General features: G+C 40.8%; 1 protein-coding gene across 24 annotated transcripts in view; it reads left to right on the top strand.

Annotated features, from left to right (window-relative positions):
* Window positions 1–16,734, top strand: part of ANK2 (ankyrin 2) — a 185,859-nt gene that overhangs the window by 74,359 nt on the left and 94,766 nt on the right. For all 24 annotated transcript variants that reach the window (XM_066318357.1, XM_066318359.1, XM_066318380.1 and 21 more), the window contains exons 4-6: window positions 374–472; window positions 13,284–13,382; window positions 16,504–16,689. In XM_066318357.1, the coding sequence (XP_066174454.1) occupies window positions 374–472; window positions 13,284–13,382; window positions 16,504–16,689 (384 nt within the window). The remainder of the gene's footprint in view (window positions 1–373; window positions 473–13,283; window positions 13,383–16,503; window positions 16,690–16,734) is intronic.

Consider the following 16,734-nt stretch of genomic DNA (forward strand, 5'->3'; position numbering starts at 1 on the left):
GCTGAAGCTCATTGGTAGTAAATGAAGAGGAAAATATAATTTGTAGTATAATACAGGGGAAGCATTAGAAGTTTTTAGCAATGCCAGATTTCCTGTATTTCTAGTGACAGGTCCTCCTTATTTTAAGGAGAATTAGTATAGCTCCAAGTAGTAGATTTTTTCAGATCTGTGAAAATCGATAATTTACTTTATCATATCCAGAGGTTTTTCACCCATGGGCATGATGGAAAAAAACACCTGTGGGATAAATTGTTTTCCTTTTAGCCTTTCCAAAGGCAGGCATGGGCACGTGAATGCTATAAAAAACCTGCTGATAGAAATGATTCCTGAAAAAGGGTAATAATAACTTGCATTTTCCCCTTCCCTCTAACAGAAAGGGAATACAGCCCTGCATATTGCATCCTTAGCAGGACAAGCCGAAGTTGTCAAAGTTCTGGTGAAGGAAGGAGCCAATATTAATGCACAATCTCAGGTATGATGCTCTTTTCCCTTCTCACTTCTGAAAATTTTTTGGTGTGCTCTTGTAAGATCTGAGATATTAGACACTGCTTCTAAACATCCAGGCCTGATAAATCAAGCAAATAGAGCCATTCTCTTGTAAGTGAAATAAAAGTAAATACTGAATTGTAGTCATTATATGCTCATTGTGAGATACAGGAACTCCTATTGTTGGTGATAGAAAAATTTCTGGAACAACTTACAGAAGCATGCCAGGAATTCCTAAAAGATTCCAAAGTGTATAAATATTGCATTTGAGTGGAATTTGGTGAGAAGAAGGTAATTTCTCAAGGGCTTGATTTGTACAGTTGCTTTTTATGGTTATTTTCTGGCTAAAAGTTTGCAGGTAACTTACTCCAGGCTTCCAAACCCCTTCCTTATGTGATCAGAAAGAATTGTCACCAAAAGTTTGTGATGTATATTTGAACTGGGGAAAATCACCTTGTCCTGGCAGGAAAACCAACTGTAAAAACTGCCCTCTTATTTCCATTGACATGAAACTTGCCTGGTCTTCCAAAATACACCAGAGGACAGGGTGGTGTCCCTTACCTATTATTTCCTTTGATTAGGATTAAGAACCATATATCAAATAAAAAATTTGACGAATGTTTGTAAATGCTGGCTTAATTATAGCAGCTGTCTGTAGCTATAAGGAGCTGAACAGATGGTATAGATAATAAAGGAACTGCATCGTTCTGAAGCTCTTGGCTGGTGACATCCTCAAAAAACCTCACATTTTCCTGGCACTAGCTCCACACCTTGCTTACCCAGACCTGGAAAAATGGGACCTGGATGTTTTCTTGTTATTTCATTTTACACATTCACCATGGACAGGGTAAGGTAAGCAGAGAGCAGGACATTAATAGATGGCTTTACAAAATGAATGTTTGTCTGTTCCTTTAGCACATTTAAAGACAAGAGAAAGAACTGAAAAAACTTTAAGTTCCCTGACTCCAAGATTTTAAAAATATATTCTTTATTATGCTTCTTGCCCCAAAATGATGGAACAGCTCTCTCAGGACAGCTGATGGTCTACTACTCCCCATTAAGGGGATATCCCATTAAGGATAAGAAATGTATTTCCTTTGTTCAAAAATTTAGTAAACTCCTTTCATAATGAAGAAGCTGGATGATTTCTTCACACATTTATCAGACTTTTCATGTGTATTAGAGGATAAAAAAAGTCTTTAATGTTTTGAACTTGGTCAGAGAAATTATTGTTAAAATATAATGCTTTCATGAAACATTATACCTCAAAAAGCCTTCCTAAGGGCTTTTCCTTATGCAGAAAAAATAAATGAGGTTTGCTAAATTAAAAAAAGAAAATCCAATTAGTATTTGAAAATGTGTTCACAGATATTATTTTTTATAGTATTCTAGTTTAAAGACATGTATTGTTAGCACTAGATGTTTTGTGTAATGTACACAGAGCTCTTAACAGGCATTTGCTACTTGACTTGAGTTAATCTGATGTTGGACATTTTCCCCATTACTCCTCACTGGTTGCCTCCAGGCTGGATGGATTTGAGTTGCTGGACTACAGATGTCCTGCCTTTGTGCCTTTTTGTCTTAATTAAAGTCCTGTTGACTTGACTTGGAGTGGGAGTCCTTAATGTGATGTCATACAGCTTTGAGTTGTGTCTTTCTGGCCTGCTGTGCTTTTCCAGAGGAGATGGATAAGATGGGCAATAGCTGCTTCAGCAGGAGATGTTCAGAGGCTCTTGCTGCCACTGCCAAAAGAAACATTCCAGTGGAAGATGTCCCTTAATTATAAAGTAACTTTTTTATGCTCCATGAATGGATTGAGGCTGATGAATGCTGCCTTTCTGCTCAAGGTTGCACTGATGTGTCAAGAATCACATGTCATAGAAAATAAATGTTACAGAGAAAAAAACCCTAGAAACTCCAAAATTAATAAAGAATAGACATGTGGTTTATGAATGCAGATGAAGTAAGGTTCAAACATGCCTAACTACAGCTGGTCCAAAAAGAAAAACATGAAGCTGGATAGAAAAAAAAGGAAAAGAATGAAGGAACAGAATATGTTTGAGTTCACAAAATCTCAGGTTTTCTTGTCTAGAAACATGTCACTGATGAAAAATAGAAGAAGAATATTATTTTGGGAAAGAGCTTAATCAAGAAAGTGAGAAATTAAGAAAAATAAAAATTAAAGAAAAAATGGAATACAGAAGTGGGAAATTATAACTGAAATGCTCAATTTCTCATTTTTATATTTTCCCTCAATTCCATTTAAAAAAAAAAGGTGTCATATTGCCACCCTTAAATCTTTTAGCAGAAATTTTTGCTATTGAGGGTGTGTTGCATCTTCTCCTTGATATCTCTGTTATTTCGCACTTTATTTTTTTTAGGCCCCTGTGAAATGCCATTTGCTGGTAGTGATCTAGTGCCAGGAGAGTTACTCTGGTTGCTGCATCACTTCCTCTTTAAAGAATTCAGTATCTGTCAAGGCGATTCCTGTTTTCAGTGATGACAATTTCCCATAGTGACAAAATTACTTCTCTGATGGTGAACTGGTAGATAAAGGAGTAGTTGCAACTTGAGCTTGTTCAGTTTATTGTTTTTCCTTCCATTTTCTCCATTAAATTGCATAAAATCGCTGGCCTTTATCAAAACTTACAAGTAATGACACAATGACATCTGAAACACCACACTCATTTTCCAGTTCCTTGCAACAGCAAAATAACAGAATTATCTCAGGAAATGCTATTAAACCCACTGTAACCACTGGGTTTACAAACCCCATCTGTGCTCTCTGAGGCTGTTAAGCATTCTGGGCTCTGATTTTATAGATTTTGGGTTTCTATTAGATTACTTTGCTTTGCTCTTCAGTTTTTTGTTGGCCTTCAGAGCTGCTATTTTGTTAATCTTCCTCTTTTAAAAACTCTGTTCCTTTTGAGCTAACATGTTATCACTGCTATTTTTAGCGAAGTAATTTGTATTTTGATATGAAGCCTAATTGCACAGTGATTATTAATTGAGTGACTCCACTTCCAGTTGCGTGCATGCCGTTTGAGAGCTCACGTTTTCTTGGAGCGTGTTTCAGGCAAAGCCTGGGACTAGGGCACACCCAGAATGGCCAAAGATGCTGCTCTTTGCTGGCATATTTCCACCTAGAACCGGACAAGTGTGGGATTTTTTTTTGGCTTTTTGCTAAAATTTTAAATAGTAAATATATTTATATAACGAGTATCTACAAGCCCTTTGCTTGGTTGACCCCACGCATAGTTCAGTGAGCAGATCTAGAGAGGTATCATCAGGCGAAAACACCATTTCTGCAATTTCTCTCCTTTGACCATGACTTCGGTCCTGTGTAGATCTGACTTGTTGAGGATACAGGGATGGTGTGAGCGAGAATGCACAGTAGGTAATGGATCCACTGGTGTGTTCCAGGCTGTTCCTTTGAGCTCTGTGTTTCCTTGTGGGACAGAACAAGGTCTGACATCCAGCATCCCATGGGCTGATGATTGATGCCATACATGCTGAACTATGTATTCATTTGGGTGGGTGATCCTCTACATCCTTCTGAATTTCAGCAGGAAGTTCAGGCAGAGTCTTCAGGGAGCATTGGAATGTTCCATCAGGCAGACCCATGGAAATGGAATTGGCTACTCACTTCTGCCACATCCACCTGCACCCATGTCCCCATCACACACACTTTCACTGGGCTCAGTGTTACCCTTCTTTCACAGCTGCATCATCTCTTTTCCCCAAATGTAGTCTTAGTTGTTGCTTTGTGCTTTAGAAAAGTAAGTATTTTTTGTGCTCTTCCTCTCACTGAGATCTACATTTTCAACATATTAGGAATTCTTATGTGAGTACTTGAATTTTCTCCAGGTGGAAGAAATAACACCGGATTTAGCCAGTCCAACTCTTTCCTTTGATAAATTACTCTTTGTCCCTGTTGCTTTAATTCATCCTGGACCATCTGACTCATGTATGGGCATCAGGGATGTCTGATCATTGGAAGTCAGTGTGAAATTACTTCTAGATGTGCTGATAGCCTGACTGCAGCAATCCTCGTAACTGAGTGTACCTGTAGACTGTCCCTGCAGCAATGATGCTGAGCTGTCCTGACCATGCCTTCCTTAGGAAATGGGTCCATGCTGACATTTTTCCATTCCATACAAGGTCAAAAAAAGCCGCCTGTGGAGAGAGGCTCCTCCTAGGATGAGGCGCTATGACAAATGCCAAGTGATCGAGGTACAAAGCTGAAAAGTAAAAGGCAAAATGAGGAAATACAATCTGCTCCTGTTTGGGAACTGTAAGGGAACTGTCATACCCTAGAGTCGTCTAAGAAAGAAGTGAGTCCCTTCAATTTTTAAAATTCCTGCCACTGAGTTTACAACAGAACGTATTCCCCATTAGTCCAGGTTATATTTTAACCACTGCTTTGTATAGGGGCCCTCATGAAAGGAGGAGCTACCTTTTAATCATCAGATTATTCAAAGTGACCCAGATACAGAGAGCAAGGATTAGATAAATCAGTCCTCCCCCAAGCTGATTTTGTTATTTAAAAGCCCTCCGGTTTCCTTTCCTCGACATCCTGCTCTAAGCGCATTGGGAACACTTTAGCCAAGCAATATTCTAGCTTTATGTTTGCCCCTCTTATGGTCACCCCTTCCTAGGTCAATATACAGGAGAAGCTGTTGTGACTGCTCGAGCATTCTTATCCAGGCCTCCCATCAGATGGAAGCAATCCTTCGAGCAGCACCTTTCCAGCCCTGGTGTGCACTCCCAAAAGGAGCGGTAAGAGCTCCGTGAGCGCCCACGTTCTCTGTTGCCACAAAAGCAAAGGGAGGATTTAGGTGATTCTCAGAGAAGTGAGCAGCTTGTCTGTGTCAGGATGCCCTGGGATTTGCGTTACCAGGGATTGCTGTCCCCATGGCTTGTAAGGATAATCTAACCTTTGGAATGGAGCACATTTTGTGGAGTATTTGCTACTCCATTATGACAAAAGGTTTTAATTCCACCAACAGGGCTTTCCGCTTTTATGTCAATATATTTAGAGAGGCAGATTTTTAGCTGCTGTGTATCGAGAGGAGTCATTTAGCCACAGTTGGTCATTGCTAATGTAATAAAGGGGCAGGCCCATTATTTTTTCACTGGAGGGGAAAAAATGGGAAGAAATGCCTTCTGGAGGATTATATGGAGGATTTTGGGAGATGTAAACAAAAGTAATACATTAAGAAGAATGAAAAAACCCAAATATTTCAATAAATGCTAAAAAACCCCTGAAAATATTTACAGTATGTATCTTAGTCAATTTACTGCTATGAAAGGATGAATGGTCCAGATGGAAAGATTCTGGTCCAAACAAGAAGTGATTTTTCAGTCAATAATACTTATTATTAGAACATGCTAGCTTTAGGAGACTGCAGGAACTCAAGAGGTCAGTCAGAAGGGTAAGGGCTCAGCAAATCAACACACCATATTTTTCCCCTGCTGAGATGGTGCAGTGATGATTGTGAGAAACAGGCAGTGCAAATGTTGGCCATGTATATTTATGATATTTATGATTATGAGTGTGGGGATGACTGAGCCACAACCAAATACATAGAAACATCTTATGTTTTTTGATTTTAGCCCAGTATTGTCTTCCTTCCAACCCTCCGCCACACAAAATAAATGGATGCTTTCAGGACTGCTTTTCTCTTACCATGTTTCAGAAGACAAGCCTCAGATGCAGTTTTGGATGAGTGCCCAGATTCAAATCTGTCACTCTTCCCTGGCTAAGCCTTTGGGCCCTCACCTATGCCCAGTATCAAGGTGGTGTTTTCTTGTGCATGACCAATCTGTTCTCGTCCCATTATTCTCCATCAGCTCCATTCGTATTACAGGCTCCCTTGGTGTAAAAATGCTGTTTCCAGGGCATAGAATATCTTGATTTCTGCCTGGCTCTGTTTCAGGCACTGTTATTACTTTGCTGCTCTTGAGGAAAAGAAATGGTGATATTTGAAGCTGCTGAAATAGAATATTGCTTTAAATATTGCATCTGGGCTCGGAAGTGACTTTGACTCACACTTCCCCAGAGAGGGGCTTGTAGTGGGCAGGCAGCAGGTGCCATATACGTAGTGCTGCTCTTGGAGTCCTGGGTGATCCCTCATGAATGAATATGCCAAGTTTATCACAGCCCAGGCAGCATCGTTTTTCCACAGGCTTTGTCATAATTGCCATGGTGTAAGTATAGAGTGGCAAACACTATTTATATTACTAGAGAATTCATGGGACAGCTGAAGGGGTGGTTCTATTTTCAGTGTAGGCTTCTGTGTCACTAGAATTAAAAAAGAAATATTTATTACAAGTTAGTTTATAATCTGCTGTCTCAAACAAGTAAATACTCTTAAGTTTTTTTTTACCATTTGGACCAGTTTAAGGACCAGCCTCCTTAAATCCAGTAGTTTTTATCTTGTTCCTGACTACTTTTCTCATCTTGAATCCATGGGACTCTGTAGGCCTCAGCATCTGCCATGTGTGATGGGTGCAAGAATTGTCATCTGAACTATTAGCTGATACTTGCTGGGGGATTTTACAGCAGGTCAGAGTGTAGAAGCTTTCTTCTCCCTTAGGGATGTGCCACTCTACATCCTGAATTTCTATGTGCACAGATACTTACATCTAATCTCTGTGTTGTCCTTACTAGTACTTTCCAGCTTTGTTATAAAAGGAAATTAGAGCCCAGGCAAGGTGATATATAATGTACTGCTCACTTGGAAGCATGGAGGAAAGATTCTGCTCTGAAAACATGTGGTGCTTTCATCAAAAATCCATGGCATTTCACTGGGTTGTGGATGTATCTAAAAGGTGTTTTTACTGAATCTCTCTCATAATGGGGATATAGGAGCTCTTTATTTGAATATGCCCTATCTTTCTTCAGAGTAGCCCACTTTCTGTTGACTCTATGACAAAGTGATATTCCTTAGGCACCTTAAAATTAAATTATACAAATTTCCCTTTATCTTGTGCCTTTATCTTATCCCCTTATCTCCACAAATTTCATGGTTGCTGTTAGATTGAATGTGAAAATAGATGTCGTAGTTCAATTATTTATGAAATCTTTTTTCGTGAAAAAGAGTATGGATTATCTATTGCATGGAAAATATATTTTAATGGAAAAGAAATATGAAGGTGAATAATTGTTAAAGTTACCACTATGTTAAAATCCCAGATTTTGATGTAAGCTAAGTGCACCAAAAGAGAGATTTCAAACAATTAACATAGATACCTTGATCTATCCTTAATTCACCCTTTTATACAGAGAATCTCTCCCGCTCGGATATAATCCTCTTATGAAGAGTTTATTTATAGAGTGGCTGGAAATAATGCTCTGAGCGTAATGCACTGAGCGAAGTTCCTGGAATGGTGATATTGATGGTTCTGTCAAGATGTGCACTTTGAATTTAGCTTGCAGATTGCATTTGTTTGTCACCCTCGTATTTCATTGATTACAATTAGTTTATTGCTTGGATTGTTGGAGGATTTTTCACTGAGTCACAGAAGGGCTGAGGATGGAAGACGCCTCTGGGGCTCATCTTGTCCCCTCCTCTGCTTGAACAAGGTCACCCACAGCTAGCTGCCCAGGAATATGTCCTCGTTTTTGAGTATTTCCAAGGATGGAGACTCTAAAGCCTCTCTGGGTAACCTGTGCCAATGCTTGGTGCCCCTCATAGTAAAAAAAGTGATGCTCAGTTTGTGCCCACCACTTCTGTTCTTTTCCCTCCCTGCACAACATTCTCCTGCTTGAGATAGAATAACCTTTGCTGGAGGTATTTCCTCTTCTGTAGAGATTCCTGGCAACTGGGATAAGGAAAGCAGTGCCTGCAGGTAGGACTGTTAAGGTGAGGTGTAGGTGTCACTGGTTTAGACTGGTACCGGCAGAAAATGGGGAACACAGATGAATTGTCTGTTGCTGAATAAAGATTTAGATCGGGAACTTTCTGTTCTTGTTGAAGGGGAGCAATATTCTGAAGAATAGAAAAAACCCTGAAACAGATCTTGAACTTGAAAGCCCCCAAATGTTCATGATCTTACTGCATGAAACAGTATTTTAGAACAGGACCATGAGTCACACAGATTTTCTAATTGTTTGGGCTGTTTGGTGAATAATCTAAGCTTGTCTCACTCCTGTCTCATCCTTCATGTCAATATCTGTTTTTATTGAGTAAAACAAAGTAGAAATGAGTATTTGTATGTAAACCATTGGATGAGCTGCCAGTATTCTTCTGTTTCCTGGTAATCTCTGTCATCCAATGGGATCTTAAAGAGCTCCTGGGGGCCTATAAAATAAAATAGTAATGTTCATGGGTTTATGGTAACTATTTAGTCAAAGGATATGTTGCTAACTCTCATGAATCCTCTTCAAATAGGCAAAATGTAGAGATTATATATCTCTATTTTATCTCTCTTTCTTATCAGTACGAAAAAATATATATTCCTGTATATATGTGGACATAAGGTATATGCATTCTGTAGGTACATGGACACTAAAGTCCACAGCTAACAGTTCTGTACTGCATGCAAAGAGGAACCTTGGTTCCTTGAAAGCCTGCCATGAAATAAACCTCCACCAAGATATAGAACTGCATGATTTTCTCAGTACTCTAATAATCCCTCTGCTTCTTCAGCCTGTGTTCTTCATTAGGGTTTGGGGACAATTTAATGATACAATTTCTGAGTCATATATAGACTTGCCAATTTACATTAATAGCTTGAAGAATCATCTGAGAGCTACTCATTTTCTCCAATTAGCCAGTAAATCAGTGAATGTAGTAGAAAGAATGGAATATGAAATGCACTCTGTTTAGGGATAATTTCTCATTCTGACTTTATATTATAGCAGTAAACATCTTGCAGTACACATTTGTAGGGGTAATGAGATTGGAGTATTCTGTCCCTACCAGGAATACTCTGATGAAACCATCGTTGCAAAATTAATGTTATATATCATTGCACAATCAGTTTTGATTTTTCAGATGATGCACCAAATCTAAACATACAGACAGAACGTGATAGCACAGCTGGGCTTTACAGGAAAGACAAACGTAGTGCAGTTCTCCTTTTCCAGGTCACAGTTGATATTCTTCCTTTACTTCTGGATGGTATGGGACCATAAACTGAAGGGAAATTTATTGAGATAAAAAGTGTCCACCACTGGCCCAATAAACTTGCTGAGTGCCATTTCATATGATAAAGGGAGAGGTCAGTCTCCCTTGCAGAATGGCCATGGAGAATCATTTCCCAGTATGTCAGGGATTCAGCAGGAGACACATCAGGACAGTGAAACAAAAATCAGGGGAAAGTGTTTTCTTTAGTTTGGGGAGCTATGGGATTTTGAGCTTTGACAAAAGCTCTCCAGAAGCAGAATAGAGAGCTGAAGTATTGCTGTACAGATCTTAGCAACTAAAAGCTGAGAAACTGGGAAGGGGGTTTTAGACTGACAAAAGGAAAGGAAACTAAGGGAAGGGTCTGGTTTTTGTGGGCATTTCTATTCAGGAAGTGCAGGACTGGCTGAGAGAGAGAGAGACTTGCTGTGGAGGAGGCAGAGAGACAGACACATCACAGAAACCACGGGGGTGGGAGGAGGCTGGAACACCTGGGGTCCAGTGGCCAGGGGATAAGGAAGAGCTCCAGCAGGGCTAGTTTGTAATCCCACTGGGCACAGCTCTGCCAAGGAGAGCAGGCATATTGGGAATCCTAAAATAGGAGTTTCCTGGCCAAGGGCCAGGACTGTTGAAGATGGGGACACTGCAATTAGAAGCTCTGAAACCAGAGCTTCACTGAAAGCAGAATGAGAATGCAGACTTCTCCCTGCCAGCAGACAAAGTCAGGCTTGACCTTGCCAGGGGGAGAAATTCAGGGGAATCTTTTCCAGCATGTCTGGTAAAAGGCAGTTTCACACATTGCATGCTGTAATTCCCCAAATGAGCCAGATTTCAACAAAATTTATACAGTAGTTTCAGACTATAAATAAAGCTTGAAGGAAAACAAAGATGCTATGACTTTATGTGCAATATTTTTTTCTCCTAATTGCTCTAGTTTCAGGTGTGATCATAGCACAGGTGTGATAGAATGGGCACTCTTCTGGCTGTCTGTGTAGAGAAACATTTAGTATTTCTTGGTATTAAAAGGTGATGAAGTCATGCATTGTTTATAGTCTCCTAATCCAGGATTTATTGTCCTAGTTCTGTTCCAGAACCAGGGACTTGAGTTGATTAAAAAAATAAGATTCTTTAAAGCTTTTAAGCAAATTGATTTACTGTGGCTTGAACGTTGTCATATTCACCCAATTCAGTGGCTGTGACCCTGGTGATATTCTGAGCTAGAAGGATTTTGCAAACTGCCTGTATTACATTTGAAAGATTCAACTTTACCACTAAAATGCTGATGAGGAGAGTGGAAAATTACTACGAGTTATCCCTCGTAGTCTGCCACATTGGTTCTTTCCAGAGCGGGAAGGAAAGTTGGAACAGTGAGCCAGCTTGGTTACCTGCAGGATCCTCTGTGCTCTTCCCTACAACTGCAATGGAAAACAACCCAATCTGTTCCTAAGTCCCTCTGCCAGCTCATGCCTCTGCTCGGCAATCCCCTGTGCCTTCCCAGTCACTCGGTGAACAGCCTTCCTTCATTTCATGTTGTGATGGGATCTCTTATCTCCCCCTCCCTGTTAAGAGCAGCTGGGAGACCAGAGGTCCCTGAGTCCCCTGCTCCTGCCCCAGAGGGGACATGGGAGAGGCTGGCTCTGTGTGCTTCCAGTTTGCTGCCTGGTTTTAGCAGTGATTTCAGAGGAGGAAAGCTGCCTGTCAGCCTGACCTTATTGTTAAGAGGCTTTTCTTGATGTCTAACCTGAATTTTCCCTCTAGCAGCCTTGTAAACTCTGCTTTTTTTTTTCATTTTACGCATCATGATCATGCAGAACAGACCTTCCCCCTTCCCTTTTATGACTGTTTTCCTTCACTTTGCCCTTTCCAGCTGGAACACCACCATTTATTAGTCTTTTCTCAAAGAAAGATAGCTTCCCCAAGGAGATACATTTTTATGCCAGTACAAGGGTTGTCTTTATAACAGCAGAATGATCTCCTTGACCATGACCAGTCTCTGGAAGAACTGCTGTGACCTTCAGCGCGTTTTCTGCAGAATTCTTCTCTAATTCTTCTCTTATCATTCCCTGTGTGCATAGTTTATTTTTTCAGCAGAAATGGAGAAACTTTCATTACCTTTCTAAGGTCTTTTGGCCATGGTTTCAAATGATGATCCTGTGCTGTGATGGACCTGCAGACCATGTTGGTCATACTATCTTTGACTATAATAGGGGTCCATCATTTGAATAATTTCTGAGAATATTGGATGATAAGTGACTCCTGTGCAAAGCCACTCAAAATACATCCCCCAAGTTCTGGCATTGAACTGTTGTTAAGTGTTCTCTGGTTGCCATTTTAAAATTCTGCCTCCCAAGATTGTCGATGGAAATGCCAGAATATTATGCAAAGCAGCATTAAAAGATTTGCTGCAACCTTTACAACAGATAGCATATTACATCCACAATATAAATTATGTTTATTGCCTGAACAGTCCTCTGCATTTGTAAACACAGTGGGGGATTGTAAAGACATCAGTTCTACAATCTCTGTATTATCTAGTGACTGAAAAATGAGATTTCATTTAATTAGGAAATTATTGGAATGTTTCCACAGCAGGTTTCCTAGAAAGAATAATATGGGCTTCTCTGAAAAAAGGTTTTTAGTTGTCATCATATTTGTATTAATTTTGATTGCTTTTATGAATGCACAGCTCTGTCATTCAGTGTGACAGCACACAAGATATTAAAAAATCAAATAAATTGCATGTTTGAAGTCTGGTTTATGGGTTTTTTCTGGTTAAAAGTGACATTTCAAGCCGAAAGTATTGGTGATTATGTCCTCATATGTTACATAGTAATCTGCAGGATATTGAAGAATTTTCTAAGGTCTTCTTAGAAATCCTAAAAACTCTTAGAAATAAATTATTGGTCAGGCAGACAGCTCACTTCCATGCCTTTCTTTCATCAAGATTTTGTAGGTAATTAATTGCAATTGTTTGCATTGAAATACTTTATTGTGAAAGAATAACTCACATTTCTGCTGTAGGTTGATTGACTTAGAATATATTTTTTTTTTTAAATTGTGCTTTATCCAGAGCAAATTCTTTTAATAAATTTAGGTCATTTTAATATGTGTTTTAAATGAAATGATAACTAAACCTGCTGTATAGTCAGAAATGTAATTGTTCCTTTGCAAGGCTGAGTTCCTTTATGTTGGATGCTTTGCCATGTTTTATGTATTACAAAATTTTGCATAGTATATTAAGCCTTTGCCATCTCTACTGAGCTTGTCAGAAGGTATCGACTTCATGGTCTCCAGGGGATGACGTCTTCAGTTAAGTAAATGTAATAAATGAAGATACTCTTGCTTTCCTGTCAACTTTCATAAAACTTTATCACCAGCTTTACATCCCTGAGCATTATCAGCAAGGAATAGCTGTATTAATAATTAGTGTGTCCATTGCTTCCTTAAAGTATGTCAGAAGAAAATGAGTGTGAAAGCATGGAGAGTTCTGTGGGTTTAAATGGCATTGAACGTGACTTTATTAAGGGAAAAAAAATACAAGGTTGTTCTTCTTACATTCAATTACAAGAACACAAATGCATTTTTAGCTGTGTATCCATGTGTGGTTTGTTATTGTTGGGACATATAATTTCCAAATGACACTATTTTCTCCTGTGTCCTTCCTAGAATGGCTTTACTCCTTTGTACATGGCAGCTCAAGAGAACCACATTGAGGTGGTGAAATACCTTCTGGAGAATGGAGCCAACCAAAGCACAGCTACCGAGGTGAGGGGGTTTTCTCATATTTTTCTTTGCCCATGTGTTCAGATCACTGGAAGTCAGAACTGTGTGGGCTGTGTCCAGAGGACTTGTCTGTGTCAATTGGCACCAACAGGTACTCGTTAGCAAGCTTCCTTTTATCATCACAGGGTTGTTTAGGTTGGAAAAGACCTCTCAAGTCTCAGGTCAAGTCCGACCATTAACCCAGCACCTGGTTCTTTGGGGTTTTAGTTTAACTCAGAAGCGATGAGGTTCTCTGTGGCGGTGGGCTCACAGAACCGTCTGGGAGGTCACCTACTCCAGCCTCTTGCTGCTGTTCTCCCGAGTTACACTGATTCTGAGGCTCTCCTGTGACTTGGTGTAACTTGTGAGTATTCATTACTGGGCTATGGCCAGTGCAAACTGGAAACCAAAGGGCTAACCAGGATTGTATCAATGAGCTTGGCAGGCCGTTTTCTCCATGGACACTTTATTCCTTCTGCTGGGCCATGTGGGTGTAAATAGGCAGAAGGGTGGTATTAACTGGGGATCAGGATTGCAAACCTGCACTGTGCAGGCAGGAGAGACACCTAATTTGGAGAGAGGAGACTCCATCTCAAAAGGAACTGAATCCCACAGGTTTCCTTCTGCGTTTGAGGGGGTTTAGGAGCAATGGAGAAAACTCCTTGGTCATTAGGACTATGCTCATTCTGTTTCCTCTTTCTGTCAAATGTGCTTTGTTCTAGCCAGGGAGTGAGTGAACAGGCTCTGTGCTGCAAAGTGTGTCATCTTCTTGTTTGTTCTATGGATGTGGATGTGCCAGGAGAAGTAGCTATAGCAAAATTCCTCTCTGGCCAAGGCATTGTTTCGTGTTTGTTATGTTCTCTAGCCTGTCCAGGATTCCCTTTATGGTTTGCCTTCACAAGTGGATGAATTTGAAATGCTGGTGCATTTATGCTCCCTCTCCTTCCCTTCAAACCTGTCAGTGTTAACAGCTGTCTTACTGTCCCTTCTCTCAGTGGATACTGTACTGTTTGATGACAGCTCATAAAATAATCCCCTCATAGATGTGACGATCACATTACATGTCAGCTCTCTGAAATACAAAATCCCATATGATTGCCAGGCAACGTGGCAGAAACACACTCCTTGTGAAGGAGCCAGGTGGAACTGGGGCTCTCCATGAGCCCAGCCCTGCTGCAGCCCACAGTCACCTTCTGGCAGCCAGCTCCCAGCAACTTCTGCTGGCTAGGAATTCATTCGTTTTACAAGAATTGTGAGGGTGAGATGGTTATCATTCATGTGGCCTCGGTTGGAATGCAGGCATCCGCACAACTCACCCTCTAGTCAGATTTTATAAAAAAAGACAGAGGAGAAAGAATAAAATATGTTCCTACTCTGACCCTGACTCCAAATTCGTCTCATGTGAAAGGTCAGTGTACCTTGTAAAGTAAAGGCTCTTGACCTCTTTACTGCTTAACTAGGTCAGTTTTAAGTTCAGGTCTTGGTGAGGTGATGGTTTCCATGATTGTGTGAGTGTTCCTGAAAGAAGGCCTGAGCCACCATTGCTTTCCTATGTGCCCAGAGTTCATCTCATTAATAGGATGAAGAAATGGTACATTCAGTAAGGTAGGATGGCAGCCAGAGCTGTGGTTGCTCCCGAAATACAGGGAGGAGGTCCTTCTGTTTAGCATCAAAGATTGGCCCTCCTCACGGGAGGTGAGGAAATGAAAAGCTGTCTCCGAGCTTCGGTCAGCCACGCTTTCCAGAGCCAACAGGAGGGGGAAAGCAGAGAGAGTTGTGTCCTTCTAGAGAAGAGTACAAGTTGAAATGGTGCAAATCAAATGGATGAACTCATCTTTGAAGCCTTGAAACTTGCACTGCCTTTGGATGCATTTCATTTCCTCTCACACTTCTACATGTGCAGATAAAAAAGGAGAGTAAGGATGAGCTCGGTTTCAGAGTCTCTAATCCAGGATTTGTTCTCATGTTCCCAGAGGCAAAAGGCAAATGCATTAAGCCATTTCAACACCTTACGTAGCCCCAATCTCAGAATAATCTTTACAGTTCAGCTGTTTTGTCAGCTGTTCCTCCCTTTTTAATTCACTGTACAGAATTTAGTCTCTATTACAGACAGAACCCACAGCAGTATCGTTGTTACAACGCACCTACCCACAGCTTGACGCAAAAGGGAGAGAAAGTTATTTGATTACTGAGGGGAAAAATTGCCTTGGCAATTCTTCAGATGTTTCTTTCAACATATGTTAGCTCTCATTCCTTCCTAACTTGGCCTTTATTCTTCTCTCATCTTTCCATAATCCTATTCCAAAGCAATGCTGTCCCATCTCTCATGTGGTTATAGCACACCTGTGCTTGGGGAGGATGCATGACCAGAGTGAGGGTTCACTGTGAAATCAGAATGAAATATCTCTGTACTACTGCCTGTACTACTGCAGCCAGGAGGGCAAGCTGCTATCATGTTATCATGGATTTTAAAGCATTTGCCATCCTAGGCACGTGTGGAGGAGCAAGAAAATTTCAAACTAATTTGGAAACAAAGCTTAAACTATGAATGGCAATCAAAGAGATTTTTATTCTCTTCTTTTTCCAAAAAAATATAAATAATGAGGTGTTTTCCTCCTTCAAATCATGCTCCTAAACACGATCTGGGTTTCTTGACTTGTGGTTTGTGTGTAACTTGAAATGGTAACAGCAGCAAACACATTTTCTTTTTTGCAGAGATTTAAGATATTCAGGAACATATTCTCTCTGCATTTTTCACATCAATGCTGTTCAGTGCTCAGTAAATTTACCAAAAAATGTCCTAAAAATATGCTTTGTGGCCCATTTTAAGGTGAGAAGTAATTAAGAGAGATGCTGTAGAATGATCCTTTGTTTCCACTCGACTTAAAAAAAAACTACTTTGAAGCGTAAAAGATTTTTCAAAGCATTTCAGGTGTTTGAAAGCCTTTTGAAGATGTTTGAAAGAGTTAAAGTGTTGTGCTCCAGTCTCATGTCCCTGGAGATGGAACGCAGAGGTGGAAAACAGCTGGGGATGCCCTCCCCGAGTTGGTGCGCGCGAAGGGCGCGGTGCAGCTCCCCGAGGCTGTCCGGCTGAGCTGAGCAGCCCCTGTTTCCTGCCCCCCAGGACGGTTTCACCCCTCTGGCTGTGGCGCTGCAGCAGGGACACAACCAGGCCGTGGCCATCCTGCTGGAGAACGACACCAAGGGCAAGGTGCGGCTGCCGGCGCTGCACATCGCCGCCAGGAAGGATGACACCAAGTCGGCAGCGCTGCTGCTGCAGAATGACCACAACGCCGACGTGCAGTCCAAGGTAACGGGGCGGGCTCCGGGCTGGGGACAGCTCCTTGAATCCCTG

Source organism: Sylvia atricapilla, chromosome 4, assembly GCF_009819655.1.
Source record: "Sylvia atricapilla isolate bSylAtr1 chromosome 4, bSylAtr1.pri, whole genome shotgun sequence".
In the NCBI taxonomy this organism is placed as follows: Eukaryota; Metazoa; Chordata; class Aves; order Passeriformes; family Sylviidae; genus Sylvia; species Sylvia atricapilla.